Raw genomic sequence first — 17,914 nt, 5'->3', positions numbered from 1 at the left:
ATTGGATGAAAAACCGAAATCCCCTTCTTCTGCCAGGGATGGTGATCTATCCTGCTGGTTGGTAATTGCAGAAGGAGCTGCAGGAACTTCAGCTGGTGGTGCCTCCCTGGCTTGGGCAGTTTGATCCTAGGCAGATAGTGCCCTTTGAAACTGCCTTTCCAATACCTTTTGTTGCCCCTCAGCCAACCTTTCTTCTGCTTTGGAAGCCTTCTTGTTTTTGGGCTGCTTCCCTTTTGCAGGGTGACTTGCACTGTCCCCCTTAGCAGCAGGATTAAGTCTGCTTCGTTTGCTGGTGGAAGGACCTGTCTGATCACTGACTTCAGCCACATTATTGCTGGCCAGGGTCCACTCCAAGCTGTAACACAGGCAAGTTGAATAATTAAGTCTTGGAAATGCTTGGGATATAAGTGATGAGCCCCTTATGCAGTCACAGTTCTGAGGGAAGGGCCAGACAGGGAGCAACAGCAGTGCAAGGTTTTGGCGCCAAATTGGAAAGTCCCAGAGCGCCTGCAGATCTGCGCTATAATAAAACAGGGAATGACCAGAGTAAAGCCAAACTCCCTGTGGCCGCCTTCAATAGTCTTCCTGGGGAGGGGAAACCTTCCTAGGGCCCCAGAATGAGATTCCGATGTTAAACGCCCTCCCAGCGGTGATCTGTTTTGGAAACCAGGCTGGGGCATTTTAAACGGCTGGGGAATAAAGCGTGCCACTTTTTTTCCCTTTCAAAATGGCTGCCGCAAACTTTGGAGCGACACTGGGGAACTGTCGGCAATCCGGATAGCTCAGTAGAGTCTCTGGGCTATAAAAGTCCTCCAACAGCATCTGGAGGCTCCCTAACCTTCCTACCTGCCCCCTGAGCTCGCCAGCATCTGATGATGAGCCTCCCAGTGGTGCCTCAACCCCGGTGGTCGCAGAAGGCAGCCTCGCTCCAAGCTGCCTGTTCCAGGCGTCAGGAAGGCTGTATGAGAAAGTTTTCACTTGCAGGGAAAAATAATAAAACCCTAATGCTTCCTAAACTATCCACTGACAACAAAAATAAAAAATTAGGCTACATTAGACTGTTTGGAGAGTCCAACTTGCTGTCCAAGAACTGGATCTCCCCAACTGCGTCCTTTTAGGGTGACTGAGTTTCTTAAACTGAGCCTCTAAAGGGAGCCGGAGGCATGGCTACACAAACTTTGAACTGAGTCCTATGGGCAGCAAGCTGAAGTTAACCCATGCTTGGACACGCCAAGCAGCACCTAAGAGAATGAAGTCTTTATTAATTAATAAAGACATTAATCACTGCTCTTTGTACTTTTTAAATCTTTATTTATTATTATTTATTTATTTTTTATTATTTATTTATTTGTGCTTCTAGACCGCCCCCTCTCCCAGAAGGGACTCGGGGCGGTGTACAGTCCGTAGAGAATATCACAAAAATACAATAAAAAATTAAATATTAAATATGTACAGTTTGGAGGAGGTTAAAATGCAATTAAAAGAACTGTACAAAGCTGAATAAATATAATTTTTTAAAATCCCTAAAACAGACACAACAGATTAAAAACCCTAAAATAACCAGATAATAATACATTTGCCAGGAGGGACAGTTGTAATTATGCCAGGCCTGCTAATCGGAACAGGTGAGTCTTCAATTTTTGCCGGAAGGAGCGGAGGTCAGAAGTGGTTCTAATGTCGGGGGGGAGGTCATTCCAGAGGGTTGGGCCCATCACAGAGAAGGCCCTACTCCTTGGTGTCGCCCGTTGGCATTGCCTAGTGGACGGCACCAGGAGAAGTCCCTCCCTGTGTGAGCGAATTGGCCGCAGGGATGTATGTGGGAGGATGCGATCCCGTAATATATGAAGTCCATTTTTATCTATTTTCAACTGAAGCATTATTTAAAGTAAAGATACACAATATTATTTATCATGTTTTTTCTGAAATAAAAAAAATCAGAGTACGCATACCTGATTGTTGGGTTGGGTTGACAAACATTTTCTGAAATAAAGTGTTTGTCTTGTACACAGGCTACTACATGCTGATCCATCAATAACCCCACTCTTGTATTTATCACACTGGAAAAATGAAAAATTTATATGTGAGAATTGCTATAATTTTCACCAGCGGGCAAACTCGAAAAATGTTATCATATAGCTCCTCAAATATAGATCTCTCAGTCTAGGTTCCCTGATTCACTATTGTATTCCTTCACATAATTCCTAAACAATACATAGCTATTTTTTTCCTCTCCAGTGAACTGAGATTTGATAACTTTAATAGGTAAGCTACATCAGGTTTTTTAAATACTATTTCCCATGACAACAAAACAAAAACCAAGAACATAAACTACTGCTACACCTTATTACACAAGGGCAACAGCAAGAGTTACTTAATTCTTTCATAACATTTCTCTCATATTTAATTTATAAGAAAATACTAAAGGTGGAAGAGACAGTCAGGAATGCCAATGAACCTAGTTTTTTTTAAAAAATATACTTACTATTGTTTTCTTACAGTCATGCCCTCTGCAAAGTTCTGTGTAAGATGAGTACTGAACATAAATAATCCAGCTGCCAATAAATACTCCTAGCCAAGAGAAGAAGAGATATTTCATCCGCATATAAGAGAAGCGAACCTTGAGACAGAGAAAGACAAGTGGAAAGGGAAAAGTTCCAGTCATATTTATGATATTTAAGAAAATCTTGGTTCCCCTGAGCTAGAAATGAAGCATATAACAATAAAAAATACTTCTGTGTTTTTCCCTCTCTCCTTTAGAATTTTAAAGAGGCAGGAAAAAAATCTAGGGAACTAGACCACCTTCTTTCATTTTATGATTGGCACACAAGCTCTCTACCATTCATCCCACCTAAAATCAATCAATCAACACACATGCACATGTATGAATTACATACCTGACTCTGAACTTTCTCATTCTGGTACTAACCCAACAAGCCCAGCTACCCTAGTAACAATACACTAATGATCCCATAGCAAACTCATTCATGCCCAGATCTAGTTTATATACATGCCTTGATTTCCCTTTTTGCAATTCCAGGTTACTCACAGAATAGCATCACAGACTTCCTCTCTTGTTTCTGTCATTCATTCTCCCACTCAGCTGACCCCCCCGAGCATTTTTTCCTCCCTCAATTAATCCTTATTGTCATTTGCCTGACCTCTTCTTTCTACAACACTAATAGACTGAAAATGTGAAATGGAAGAAAGGACTAAGTTCAACACAAAATTCCTCTCTGCAGTTATGAGTAATGTTCAGTTTGCCAGACTGCTTCTCCTACTTTCTCCTAATTTAGGAATGTCCAAATTTCTTCATAATATTGCTCTTTTCTACAACATAATTTGGACTTTATTAGACTTGGGCTGGTGACTCTCCATATTTTGCAAAAGAATAGCTTATAGTAGCCTCAATCTGCATGGCTAATATTAAATAATGGTTGTAGTTAAACATTCAAGTAATATCCAAACAGTACCCAATTTTTGTTATGTATGTATGTGTGTGTATAAAAATTAGGGTTAGTTGGACAGTATGCAGATTTGGGGGAGAATGAAGCAGTTATATGTCCTATTATTTGTGCTTTTGCCTGGGAAATCTAATGCAGCATGGCAACCGTGCATATGTTTTGTTTAACTGTACACACACAGAGACACATAGGAGTCAAGAGTTCACATATATATTATCCACTGTAATCTTCCTGGAGTCTTCCATCACTGTTTATACATGTTTTCCTTTCCCAGACAAGACATGTTCACATTGCCTTTGAAATAATGCAGACCACCTGGAAGTATGAGTTATGAGGACTTCAGTTTGCACAATACAATCATTTTGCTTCATACAGTTAGAATTTTTCTGCAGGATGCTGCATAATTCCTGTAGTATATGAGGACTACTTTCCTTTCAGCAAGTAAAGCAAAGAGTATTGGCATGATTAATAAATAAAGAAAAAGGAAGACTTGCTTAGAAAGAGAAGAGATTAAAATTTAAGTGAGCTAGCCTGTGGCTCTTTTATTTTGAAATATATCAGGAAGGCAACTAGGAATCTTGCAAAAAACTTCATGCTGTTTTCTGATTCATTCTTTTGGAATCAGTGTTTCAGGATAAAACACATCCAACTAAACAAGACAATGGTGATTCAGTACAAAACTTGCTTATTCCTCATTAAAAATTAATTCCTAAAACAATCTTCCTATTATTTTCTCAAAGTATAACCGTATTTATTGGTAAATCATGCAGTTATTATATCATGGGTGAAGTTCAGCAGGTTTTGACAGGTTCTGGAGAAACAATAGTGGAAATTTTGAATAGTTCGGAGAACCAGCAAATACCACCTCCAGCTGGCCCCAGAGTGGGGTGGGAATGAAGATTTTGCAATATCCTTTCCCCAGGAGTGAGGAGAGAATGGAGATTTTGCAATATCCTTCCCCAGGAGTGGAGAGGGAATGGGGATTTTGCAATATCCTTCCCCTGGAATGGGGTGGGAATGGAGATTTTGCAGTATCCTTCCTCTGCCATGCCCACCAAGCCACGCCCACAGAACCGGTAGTAAAAAAATTTGAATTTCACCACTATACTATATCTGTTTTCATTAGAAGGAAAAAAAATCAGAAATTAAATCAAGGGGAAAAACCAGTAGTTTTATTCACTGCATGGCAATTACCTAACATTAGATCTTACCTTAAATCAGAATAAATTTTCAACTGTCTCACCAAAAAAAAAAACAAAAAAAAAACAGTAAAATTGTTGGCAGGTCTAAATTTTGGGGCAGAAGCAACATTAAAAATAGCAAACCAATTAATCTTACTTTAAAAAAAGACTAGTTTTCAGTCAGGAGCTGTTAAAAAGTTTGAAAGAGCAGGCAAAAGCTAAGAGTTTACTAATTTCTCTAAATGTTGATTGTCCAATAAAATACAATGTTATTATTTGAACAATTGGCTGATGGGCAACTTGAATTGCCCATACAGAGAAAAAATGATTTATTGTTACATAAAAAGGAATTCCCTTTAGTTTTAAATTTTCATTATAATAAACTACAAAAAGTTATATTAGTTCCATAAAATAGTAAATCCTCTATTTCAGTGATGGCTAACCTTTTTGCCATCGTGTGCCAAAAAGGGCGTTAGTACTTACCTGATACGCCTCTTCTCATAGTGGGGGAGGAGTATCCAGACTGGGTTAACCTTGCCCTCTCACTGATTGGACTGAGTCAGATAAGCTCTTTGGGAACGCCCACTGGTCACCGGGTACAACCCAGTTATCGGCAAAGAACTCTATCCAACTCGTTGAACCATTCACTCCAGACTTCTTAAAACATATATTAAATTTTTATTGTATCAAACAACATAACTTAAAAATCGTCAAGATAACACTTTATCTACCTAACATTGTCAGGGAGGGGCTGGATACTCCTCCCCCACTATGAGAAGAGGCATATCAGGTAAGTACCAACACCCTTTCTCCATGGTGAGGGGGAGGAGTATCCAGACTGGGACGTACCAAAGCTACACGTCCCTAGGGAGGGAGACCCCTGAGGCCCATGGCCTCCCCAACTCATGCCTGGTGAGGCGTGGCCCTCGCCTATGGACCACTTGCAACACTCTGCGGCCAAAAGAGGCCTCTGCCGAAGCAGTGGAGTCCAGTTTATAGTTCCTTACGAAAGGGGAAGGGGAAGCCCACGTAGCTGCCCTGCAGATTTCGGCCAAGAAAGCCTGCCTGGCCCAGGCTGTAGAAGTGGCTGCGCTCCGTGTGGAATGAGCGGTGATGCGGCCTGGCATGGACAGGCCCTGTGATTGATAGACTGTGGTAATACAGGATCGCAACCACCTGCCTATGGTTGTGGAGGTCACCTTTTTACCCAGAGTCCCCGGCTGGAAGGAAACGAACAGGGCTTCGGATTTCCTGCTTGGCCTGGTTCTCCTGAGGTAGATCCTCAGAGCCCTCCTTACGTCAAGAGTGTGTCACTTCTTCTGTAACGGGTGAGAAGGGTCTGGACAGAAGTTGGGCACGATCAGTTCCTGTGCTCGATGGAAGCAGGTGCACACCTTGGGGATGAAGGATGGATCCAACCGCATCACCACTCTGTCCTGGTGGAACACGCAGAGATCCTCCCTGGTGGACAGCGCTTGCAGTTCGGATATCCTTCTGGCGGAGGTGATAGCCACCAGGAAGGCCACCTTAAGGGTCAGGAACTTAAGGGAAACAGGGCTTAAAGGCTCAAACGGAGCACCTGTCAGAGCATCCAGTACCCTGTGTAAATCCCAGGACGGGTACCTGTGTACCGTGGGCGGTTTGAGATTGGAAGCCCCCTTAAGGAATTGCTTGACCATGGGGTGGTGAGTCAAGCTCTGGTTCCTGCCACACAAGAGAATTGATGAAATGGCTGATCGTGTTGGGAGCCAACCCCCTGTCCAGGCCCGCCTGGAGAAATTCCAAGACCTGTGGCACAGTGGTGTGAATGGGATCGTGCCCCCGGGAGCTGCACCATGAGGAGAATGCATGCCATGTGGGCTGTAGATGCACTCCGTGGAGGGTCTGCGGGCGGCCTGGATGGTTTGTATCACTCTGGGGGAGAAGAGGTCTTTCCTTGGTGGTGATATTGTCTGTGAGGACTAATATGTGACGGTCCCTGACTGAGCGATGGAAATGGAAGTATAAGAGGGCCAGGTGGACCGCCCTGAGCTCCAGCCAGTTGATGCTGTGAGTCCCCTCCACCTGAGACCAGTATCCTTGCGCCATTTGAGCCTGCAGATGTGCACTCCATCCGCTCAGGCTGGCGTCCGTAGTTACCGTTATGCGGTCTGGTGTCCAAAAGTCTCGCCCTTTGTGATCACCGGGGACTTCCACCAAGACAGGGATCAGGTGACTTCTGCTGGAAGAAGTACCTTGGATTGAGAGCAGCTCATGCGCCTCCACTGGAAAGGCAAAAGGAACCATTGGAGGACTCTGGTGTGGAGGTGAGCCGACGGGACGATGCCGATGGCTGAGACCATGGTACCCAGGAGTTTGGAAAGGATGGCTAAGGACACCCTGCGCTCCCTGGCTACCAAGGTGGCTAGCTGCCTGAGGGCTATCTGTCTTTCTGGCGACAGATATACCGTGCCCGTCTGGGTATCTATTAGGGCCCCTAGGTGGATCAGGCTAGTAGAGGGATGGAGGTGGCTCTTGGCCATGTTCACCGAAAACCCGTGGTCTCTCAGGACTGTCATGGTGATATCTAAGTCCCTTAGGGCACCCTCAAAGGAAGATGACTGTAGTAACAGGTCATCTAGGTAACATTGAATGCGTACCGGTACCTGTCTCAGGCGTGCTGCCAGAGCCACCATGACCTTAGTGAATACCCTAGGGGCCGAAGACAGCCCAAAGGGCAGGCTCGGTACTGAAAGTGGTGCCCCAGGTAGCAGAACCTGACGTATCTACGGTGCTCCCTGGCAATGGGAATGTGCAGGTAGGCCTCCGTGAGGTCTATTGATGTTAGAAGGTCCCCCTGCCTAATCCCTTCCAATATGGAGTGCAGAGAGTGCATCTTGAACCTCCTATATCGGACATAGCGGTTCAGGCGCTTCAGATCCAGGATTGCCCTCCAGCCCCCTGAAGCCTTGGGGATGACAAAAAGGATGGAGTAGTGTCCCTGACCCTGCTGCTCTGGAGGCACGGGCTGAATGGCCCTAATCTCCAACAGGTGCTGGATGGCCTCCTGCATCAGCAGCTTCCGGGTCGGGTTGTTAGAGACCGGACATATCTGGAAGAAACTTGGGGGGTTGGACAGAAACTCTAACGAAAGGCCATGCCTGATGGTATCCTGCACCCACTTATCGGAGGATGAGAGGTCCCAGCGGTCGGCGAAGTACGCCAACCGCCCCCCAATGTGAGGAGAGCTGGACTAGACTTAGTTTTTGCGGAAGGAGCGCCCCCCTCCGCCCCCTCGAAAGGGCCGCTTTTGCTGCCTGCCTTTCTATTGCCTGTCTGGGTATCTCTGCCTGGCAGAGAATCCCCCCTGGTACTGCCTGTTCCCTGAGTACCCCGCCTCTGATCCCCTAAAGGAGTCCTGACCCCGAAAGAAGGAGCCAGAGTCTTGACCCTGGGAGTAGGAGCGTCTGCGGTACGCCGCCGTTCTGAAGCTGCCCTTCTTCAGGGCGGTGGGAAGGACCTTCCTCTTGTCCTTATTCTCAATTAAGAATAGCTCCAGTGCTGGTCCGAAGAGAGCGTTTCCTGTGAAGGGAGCTGATGCCAATCGCCACTTGTGACGGACGTCTGCCTGCCAGTGTCGTAGCCACAATAGTCTGCAGGAAGCCACTGAAGAAGCGATTGCCCTGGAGGCAAACCTGGCTGCAGCTAGGGTGGCATCTGACGAAAACTGGATGGCCGCCCCCAGCTTGTTGATGTCCTGATGGGCTCGGACATCTGCTATGGGGGTGCGTTGCTATAGTTCTTGCAGCCACAGCAAGGAAGAATGGTTGATGAAGGAGGCTGTGGTGGCTGCTTTCACCGCCCAGGCGGCCACCTGATGACCCCTCTGCAAGATGAGGTCCGCCTTCTTGTCTTCCAACTTTAAGGCATCTTCTGGTTCCCCTGGCAGGTTGGTAGTTGTGTGCAGAGCCACAACCGGGGCGTCGATGGAGGGTTGTGCCAACGTCTTCGCCATCTCCTGGTCCACGTTGAAGAAGACCCTGTCGGTGGATAAGGCGAAGGGCCCACAGTGGAGGAAGCCCACTGGCGTTTGACCAGGTCAAGGAAGGCCTTGGGCATATGTATCGAGTCCGCCTCGATGGTCTGCTCATCAAAAATGTTCTCCGCTGAGAAGCCCTGGCATGGAGGTGGAGCCCCTGTAGCTTTGCTGCCCAGCTTGGCTGCTGTCTTGGCCTTGAAAAGCAGAGATTTGAATAGCAAAGGCTGGAACAATCCGGTGAATGTAGGCTTGGGAGGCGGCATGCCTTCATCATCCGAAAGCTTGTTCTCTCTGATCTCTCCCTCCTCACTTTCCAGGTCGCTGTCCTCCTGGGATGAGGCTGAGGAGATGGGAAAGTCTTCCTCCTGGACATCCAGGTAGTCCGAAGCCCTGGGAGGGGAAGGAGGAGGCCCCTGTGGCTGAGGCTGTTGGAAGGCCGCTGCCATGCATTGCTGAAAGGCCCTCATCATCATCTCCTGGAAATTGGGTGCCCCTATGGGAGGGGACTGTCCCATGCCTCCCTGTGCTGGAGGAATGCCCAGGCCTGGAGATCCTGTGGGCAGGGCTGCTCCCACTGCAGAAAGGGAGGGGGATTGCCCCCCCCTGAGCAGGGCCCCAAAGGCCAGAGGTGTCTATAGGGATCCTAGCCTGCATTGCTGAGTTCTCCTCTCTGGCTCCCATGGGGGAGGGAGTCCCTGGAGCTTGCCCCTCTGTGCCCATGCCTGGGGTGCTCTTGTGGCCACTTGCCTTCTTGCAGAGCCTTTCCAAGGTCTGATGCCTTCGCCTCTCATACTTGGAGGCAGGCTTGGGAGGTTTCTGACCCCCCCTTCCCTTGGATCTACCTTGGGGGAGAGGTGCTTCTGTTTAGACTTAGCCTTTCCTCCCCCCCCCCTTCTATGGGCAGTCTCTGGGAAGGTTACTAAACTGATTGCCTGGTCTTCTGCCCCTCCGATGGGCTGCTGGCTGGGTTAGCAGCTGCCTGGCTTCCTGCTTCCTCAGAGCTGCTGGGCGCCGCAATCTTGGACCACAAGGGTCCTCCTGGCTTCAAAATGGCGCCGCGCGGCTTGGAAGAAAGGGCATGATTTTTAAAAGTGCTCACCTAGCCGCTGTGGCTTTCCGGAGCTACCGCGCACCCTTGCCGCTGGATTCCTGCCTCCTTCTGACGCCGCTGTGGCCAGGGATTTCTTCTTCAGCTTCCCTGCGATCGTCTGGCCACGTGGAGGTAGCGCGGGCGCTCCGTGGTGCTTAGGAAAGCCACGGTTTGCCGCTTGACCCTGGGGGGAGTGGCGGAGCGCTTGTGCGCTTGAAGAATCTCCGCAGCAGGGCTTGCCTCCAGGAGGCTTGTGCCCTCTTCCTTGCTTGCCCGGCAAAGGTCCTCACTGAGTGACTCTGGTCTCACTCAGTGGCCAGGGCAGCGTGCCGCCCCAGAGGGCTTATGGTAGTTCGTCTTGCAGATAGGAGCCTAAAGCGCGGTGCTGGGAGGCAAAATTCACGGGTCCAATTCTTTTTTTCTCTAAATTGTAGAAAGTTGCTGGAGATCCAGAATGGTTAACCGTCCAGTAAGTGGACTGAGCCGATAACTGGGTTGTACCTGGTGACCAGTGGACGTTCCCAAAGAGCTTATCTGACTCAGTCCAATCAGTGAGAGGACAAGGTTAACCCAGTCTGGATACTCCTCCCCCTCACTATGGAGAAGTGGGGGGAGCACAGAGGGGTCGTGCACGGGCATGCCCACAACCATAATTCTATGCATGCACCCCCCCAGCGCATGCATGTGCGACCCCCGCCCTCCTCCCGCTTTTTGCGCATGAAGGACCCATTTTTGCCTTCCCCAGGCTCCAGAGGCTTTCTAGGAGCCTGGAGAGGGTGAAAACACCCCCCCGCCCCCACAGAGGCCCCCCGGCAACTTCCAGGTTGCCCATACGGCCGTTTTTCACCCTCTGGAGACTTCAGGGAAGCCTCCGGAGAGCAAAAAACAGCCTAAAATGAAGGCCAAAGTCAGCTGTCCAGCATGCGCATGTGTGCTGGAGCTGACAGCGCAATGCCTCGGGTGCCCTAACAAATGGCTCCACATGTGACCTGTGGCACACGTGCCATAGGTTCCCCATCACAGCTCTATTTAAAGAAAACAAAAGAGGAAAAATAAAAAAGCCCAGGAACAATGAAAATACAAACACATTCACACACAAAGCCAAAAATATCATAATAGATTATAAAGCAATTTGGTTTTTGAACATCAAATTAATCTTTGCCCTAGTAGAATTATATTGATCAATTTTTCCACCACACTGGTAAAAAGCCAAAGGCTGAAAGGAAGCATGTATTCTTCAATCCAGTATTTTCAGTATGGAGCAATAGCTCTTTTCAGCAAAGGAAAACATATTTTCTTGACTATGCTCCAAGTTGTATAAATCCAATGATGATTAATTAATACATTTTAAATTATCATCATATAATTTGTATTAACATATGTGAAATTATTTTTTTGAACAATATGAACATTAGTTTGAGTATCAGCCCAAAACAAAAGTATTCGAATAAACTCAGATTATACAGATGAAATCCCTTCAAATACATTATATCTCCAACATTTGCCGCAGAGTCTGATAAAGATGCAAAATGATTTATTGATGAATTAATTTAAGCTTAAGATTGTAAGAGACATGCTTAACATTCTTGAAAATACAAGGCCAAAGCTGGGATATTCCTATACTTTATTTTAAAACTCTTGTAACTTTTCAATATCTACTTTAGAAATACTTTTTAGCTTATAAAAGCACTGCAAGTTTAAATTCTTCCAAACCATATCCCAATACATTTCTTGTTGTTTTTAACCATTCGGTCGTGTCCAACTCTTGGCGACTTTATAGGCAAGTGCAGCTTCTTTCAGTTATTTGATCTCCATCTTTATATCAGTTTTGATGTTATTCATATGCAATATTGGATTCAACATTATGCAAACAGAAGTAGTAGAACAAAGTCAAACTAGAGTCTTGGACTTTAAAAGAGCTAATTTTAATAAACTTAGAGAGAGCTTGGGAAGAATTCCATGGATGAGAATCCTCAAGGGGAAAACAACTCAAGAAGCTTGGGAAATTTTGAAAAATGAGATTACAAAAGCCCAATCTAGCACAATACCAATCAAGAAGAAAAATAACAGCTCCCAAAAGAAACCAGTATGGCTGCATAAATAACTCTCTGACAAATTGAAAGACAAAAAAGATAAATATAAAAAGTGGAAAAAGGGGGACATAACTAAGGCAGAATATCAGCAAATAGCCCAAGCCTGTAAAGATGAAGTGAGGAAAGCTAAGGCACACAATGAAGAAAGGTTTGCCACAAAAGTAAAAAATAACCAAAAATGCTTCTTTCCAACATGTTAAAAACAAGAAAAAAAATTAAGGAAACAATTGGTCCATTGCTGGGAGAAAGAGGCAAGAAGGTGACAAGCAACAGGGAAAAAGCAGAACTACTTAACTCATTTTTTACATCTGTCTTTACACAAAGGGATAAAACAGTCCAACCTATCAAAAACAACACCACAAAAATCAGATTAGAAACACAAGTTGAAATAGGGAAGAAAATGGTAAGTGAGTACCTGTCTACCCTAGATGAGTTCAAATCACCAGGACCAGATGGATTACACCCCAGGGTTCTGAAGGATCTGGCAGACGAGATCTCAGAACCACTGAATTATATCTTTCAGAGATCCTGGAGCACTGGGGAACTGCCAGAGGACTGGAAAAGAGCTGATGTGGTTCCCATCTTCAAAAAAGGGAAAAAATAGATCCAGGAAACTACAAACCTATCAGTCTGACCTCAATACCAGGAAAGATTCTGGAAAAGATAATCAAGCAATAAATTAGCGAACATCTAGAAGTAAACAAAGTAATAGCCAAAAGCCAACATGGGTTTGTCAAAAACAGATCATGCCAGACTAATCTTATTGCATTCTTTGACAAAGTGACAAAATTAGGGGACCAGAAGAATGCCATCAATATAGTTTACTTAGACTTCAGTAAGGCATTTGATAAGGTAGACCATAACCTACTACTAGATAAAGTAGAAGAATGTGGGTTAGACAGCATCACCACCAGATGGATTCGTAAGTGGCTGACCAACCGCACTCAATGTGTAGTCCTCAATGGAACTGAATCTACATGGAGGAAAGTATGCAGTGGAGTACCCCAAGGCTCTGTTTTAGGCCCAGTACTCTTCAACATCTTCATCAATGATTTGGATGAGGGAATAAATGGGGAACTCATCAAATTTGCAGATGACACGAAGCTGGCAGGAATAGCTAACACTCCAGAAGATAGGCTAAAGATACAGAAGGATCTTGACAAGCTTGAACATTGGGCACTATCTAATAAAATGAAATTCACTGGTGAAAAGTGTAAGGTTATACATTTAGGCAAGAAAAACGAAATGCACAGGTACAGTATAGGTGGTCCTTTGCTCAATAGTAGTAACTGTGAGGGGGATTTTGGAGTCCTAGTGGACAACCATTTAAATATGAGCCAGCAGTGTGCAGCAGCTGCCAAAAAAGCCAACACAGTTCTAGGCCACATAAACAGAGGGATAGAATCAAGATCACGTGAAGTGTTAATACAACTTTATAATGCCTTGGTAAGGCCACACTTGGAATACTGCATTCAGTTTTGGTCACCACGATGTAGAAAAGATGTGGAGACTCTAGAAAGAGTGCAGAGAAGAGCAACAAAGATGATTAGGGAACTGGAGACTAAAACATATGAAGAACGGTTGCAGGAACTGGGTATGTCTAGTTTAATGAAAAGAAGGACTAGGGGAGACATGATAGCAGTGTTCCAATATCTCAGGGGTTGCCACAAAGAAGAGGGAGTCAAGCTATTCTCCAAGGCACCTGAGAGTAGAACAAGAAGCAATGGGTGGAAACTAATCAAGGAGAGAAGCAACTTAGAACTGAGGAGAAATTTCCTGACAGTTAGAACAATTCATCAGTGGAACAGCTTGCCTCCATAAGTTGTGAATGCCCCAACACTGGAAGTCTTTAAGACGATGTTGGATAGCCATTTGTCTAAAATGGTATAAGGTTCCTGCCTAGGCAGGGGGTTGGACTAGAAGACCTCCAAGGTCCCTTCCAACTCTGCTATTGTATTGTACATTATCAAACCAGCATTTTCTTTGCTTGCCCCTTCTTCTTGTTCCAATTCCTAGCATTATAATTGAGTATTTTTAAATTATAAGAATGTATTGTACATTTTTTATTTTTAAAAACCCAATAATTTTGACCAACTAATCACACATCTAGGGTTTATAGTAATAAATAATGGGCCACATTGATAGTCAGCCATGGTGTAGTGGTTAAGGCATCAGGTTAGTAAACCAGAAGAGTTCTGGTTCCACTTAGCCTTGAAGTCAGCTGGGTGATCTTGGGCCAATCATTTTCTCTCAACCTGAAGCAGCAGGTAATGACAAATCACTTCTGAAAAAAATTGCTAAAAAACCTGCAAGGACCAATCCAGGCCAAGTTGCCAAGGTTTTTTAAAAAAATGGCTTTAAGGAACAACAAAACAGAACTAAGTTAACCCAAATAAATACACATAAATATAGCAATTTGTATCACTATTATTATAAAAGTTATTTGTCCAGATACATAACAGATACATAACAGATACTCTGTCAAATTATATTAATGTTCTATTTGTCTTTCAAAATGGAGGATAAAATTTAGGATATTTATCTGTTCTCAAAAGCACACAATGAAATAAATAGGATGAAAGACTGATTTGTGAAGGATTGCTTAGTATCAGCTTCATGGTCAAGTTGGAAATTTGACCTCATACATTCCCCAATTAATTTTTACCATGAAGTAATGGATAAAACATAATACAAATGTGTTAAGTAATCAATATAACACAGTCCTTTTTAATTAGACATATTTCTCAGTTTAACTAGTTTTGGGGGCTCACAAGTAACTCAAAGGATTAGGTTTATTGTATCACAAAGCCAAAATAACTAAACTATTCTCTATCTAGAAATTAATAGAGATTCTTCTGCAGAATTGTTTGTTAATACAGTAGATAATATGAAAAATTATTTTCTACACACTATTTTCTATGCATTGCTTTCAAAAAGGGGATAACAAACTTGCAGAGTAAATCAAAATAGTTTTTATAAGAGAATAGCAAAGAACATAGGTTATTACTGAATGAATTCAATCATTTAGAGAAGAAAGGAAAATACTAGTAAGCCAATTTCATTCCCCCTACCTCAAAAACAAACACTCTAGTGCTGATAACTCACACATTATTACAAAGTTGTTCACTTCACATTCTTCTTTTACATTTTTCCTAGATGTAATGATAAATACAGACTGACTAACTATCTATCTTCTTATCTTATCTCGTATGTATGTATGTATGTATGTATGTATGTATGTATGTATGTATGTATGTATGTATGTATGTTCGTTCCAGCATAACTCTGGACTGCCTTGAGCAATTTCAACCTAACTTGGTACACAGATGACTTATCCTCTGGAAACAAATACTAAGGGGGGGGGGGGAGAAGAAGACACCCCTGGTGTGTGTGTGTGTGTGTGTGTTTGTTCCAGTATAACTCTGGAACACCTGGCCAGTTAAGGAGAGCGAGTGTGGTGTCCTAGAGCAGCAATTGTTTGTGATGTCATGGGAGGGAGAAGTGAGAGCCTGGGCCATTAAGGAAAACATATGAGTCATTCTAGAGCAGCAATTGTTTGTGATGTCACTTCCTTTGCAGCTTCCTCTGGAAAGCCAGCCATGAGGTACGCCCTCCAGTGGACCAATGGAGAAGCACTTGAAGATTTGGGGCAAAGTGTGAGGAGCGTAGACAGGGCGGGAAAGAGGAGTGCATGGGAGGGGAAAGGGAGAGGGCAGGGATGATGGGCATGGGATTAGGAGGAAGAAAGGCCCCTCTTAATGGCTCACTGTCAGACAAATGCTTTGATGTCTACAAATACCCGGGCAACGCCGGGTTATCAGCTAGTATCCAATAAATAAGAATGTCACTAGCAAGTTTATTTCTCCTCACTTCATCAGCAGATAATATTACAAATGAGATTACACTAAATGTACATTGTTGTTTTACTTACCATGCTTACTTACCAACTACTAGTCAGACAATGTTTGGCAACTGCAGCTATCTACAAACAATGCTATTTACGTATTTTTCGCCCTATAAGACGCTCCGGAATATAAGACGCACCCAATTTTAAAGGAGGAAAATCTAGAAAAAAAAGATCCTGAACCAAATAGATCCTGTAGTAAAATATTTTATATCAACTGTATAAAGTTAACAGCGGTTTAAGAACAATTTTATGTCAACCATGTAACATATTAAGAACTATCTTTACTCTCATTAACAGTCAGTAAAGTCAGTAAACAGTGAAAGTAACAAAAATAAGGCTGTAATGTTTTTATTTGAACCCCAAGAATTCCTCTTCTTCGCTGCTATCAGAAATGAGGAAGGACAGATCCACGCAGTCATTGTCATCACTTTCTTCCTCACTGGTGTTTGCCTGCCCCATTTTTAGATGACCCAGGTGGCTACATTTGGCGTATAAGACGCACCCAGATTTTCACCCTCTTTTTTGGAGTAAAAAAGTGCGTCTTATAGGGCGAAAAATACGGTAATTCAAGGAGACACAAGTACATAGAGGAAAATCTGTTTCTCTCTTACCCTTGAGATGAACAGCAAGCACAAGTGAAGAGATTATGGCAGTGACGTGCGGTGAGGTTTATGGCTGGTGAGGCTGGTGACGTCATCAGGAAGGCGGGGAATGGGACCACGTGTGCTGGAGGCTGAGGCTGCCTCAGCCTCCAGCACATGTGATCCCATTCCCCGCCTTCCTGAGTGCGCTCCACCGGCTCGCGCTCCGCAGTCCCCAACAGCAGCTGCTTTTCAGTGCTTTTCTGAGCGTCTGGCGTTTAGGACATCCAGCTATCTACCTAAACGCCAGACGCACAGAAAAGCACTGAAAAGCACTTCGCCTCCAAGCCACTTCGTCTTGATGATGTCACCGCAGCGGCTGGGCGCCGCCAGACCTCCAGAGCGGCGCCGAGGCGGTCCGGGCGGGCGAAAGAGCGAGCGATGGAGGATCAGGCAGCCTGATCCTCGTTCGCTCGCCTGCCGGACTGCCTCGGCGCCACTCTGGCTACCTCCGTCCATCCCGGGAGCTGCGGCAACATCATCAAGACGAAGTCCAGCAGAGGCAGAAATGTTGTCGGTGCTCCCGGACTTCGTCTTGCTGACGAAGCCACGAAAGTGACTGGGGAATGACAAGAACCTTCCTGCCTCTGCTGGACTTCGTGCACTCCTCGCAACTGCAATATACGTCCAGAAGCGGCTTTTGTGGCTAATGGGGTTTGGGCTTCCAGCCCAACAGCCCCTGCCACTTCTGGACGTCTATTGCAGTCGCGAGGAGCGCGCAAAGTACAGCGGAGGCAGGAAGGTTATTGGCGCTTCCGAGAACCCTCCTGCCTCCGCCGGTTGCCCAGCTGGCACCGCCCCGCGTGCGCACCTCCTCCTCCTCCCTCCTCTTCCTCTTCACTCCCCAAAAGCTCTTCTCCTTACCGGAGCTTAGCGGGAACCATGTAAAAGGGATGGGAGGAAATATATATTATAATTTATTATTATATATTATATATTATTTCATAATGAGAGGTGAGGCTCTGCCTCCCCTGCCTCCCCTGACTGCACGTCCCTGGATTATGGAGTACTAAGTAAACAGTTTGTGTCCCTAACCTGTCCATGATCTGTGAAGAGAGAAATTCATTTCATTTTTTTAAAAAAAATTGTTCCTTCAAGTCAGTTTTTGACTCCTGGCAACTGCCTGGGCTAATCCCTGCAGTTTTCATGGCAAGCTTTTTCAGAAGTTGTTTGCCACTGCCTTCTTCCTAAAGCTGACTGAAAGTGATTAATCCAAAATCACCCAGCCAGCTAAAGCTACTCTACATCAAACTGGCTTTCTTCCCTTAATATGACAAATCTACGAAATGTATTGCCCACACAGCAAAGCAATGTTGCTTTAACAACATTATCCATATTCTGAAAAATTAACTGGAGTGTTTGCATCTCACATATCAGGAAGAGTTCACAATCTAATATACGTCAAAGTATTTATCATTTTCTTCCTCTTGCGGTGTGAGAGTGAACCAACTGCATTATTTTCTATTAAAAAAGTAAGAAAGAAAATGAGCACTCTTGGGCCACAGATTGAGCGTTCTATTTCC

At 44.9% G+C, this 17,914-nt stretch overlaps 2 protein-coding genes across 5 annotated transcripts in view; one reads left to right on the top strand and one right to left on the bottom strand.

Annotated features, from left to right (window-relative positions):
- Positions 1 to 5,338, top strand: part of RPAP2 (RNA polymerase II associated protein 2) — a 300,695-nt gene extending 295,357 nt beyond the window's left edge. The window contains exon 14 of the transcript XR_014175112.1: positions 5,328 to 5,338. The gene's annotated coding sequence lies outside the window, so the exon portion shown is untranslated. The remainder of the gene's footprint in view (positions 1 to 5,327) is intronic.
- DIPK1A (divergent protein kinase domain 1A) overlaps positions 1 to 17,914 on the bottom strand; it is a 263,262-nt gene that overhangs the window by 229,012 nt on the left and 16,336 nt on the right. For all 4 annotated transcript variants that reach the window (XR_014175115.1, XM_081949592.1, XM_081949593.1 and 1 more), the window contains exons 2-3: positions 2,483 to 2,617; positions 1,950 to 2,057 (exon numbers count right to left, since the gene is read on the bottom strand). Coding sequence is in view for 3 of the 4 variants with exons in the window: in XM_081949592.1 (XP_081805718.1) it covers positions 1,950 to 2,057; positions 2,483 to 2,617 (243 nt within the window). In the remaining variant the exon portion in view is untranslated. The remainder of the gene's footprint in view (positions 1 to 1,949; positions 2,058 to 2,482; positions 2,618 to 17,914) is intronic.

Source organism: Natrix helvetica (genome assembly GCF_964273705.1).
Source record: "Natrix helvetica genome assembly, chromosome: 3".
Lineage (NCBI taxonomy): Eukaryota > Metazoa > Chordata > Lepidosauria > Squamata > Natricidae > Natrix > Natrix helvetica.
This window is presented reverse-complemented; position numbering and strand designations above follow the sequence as displayed.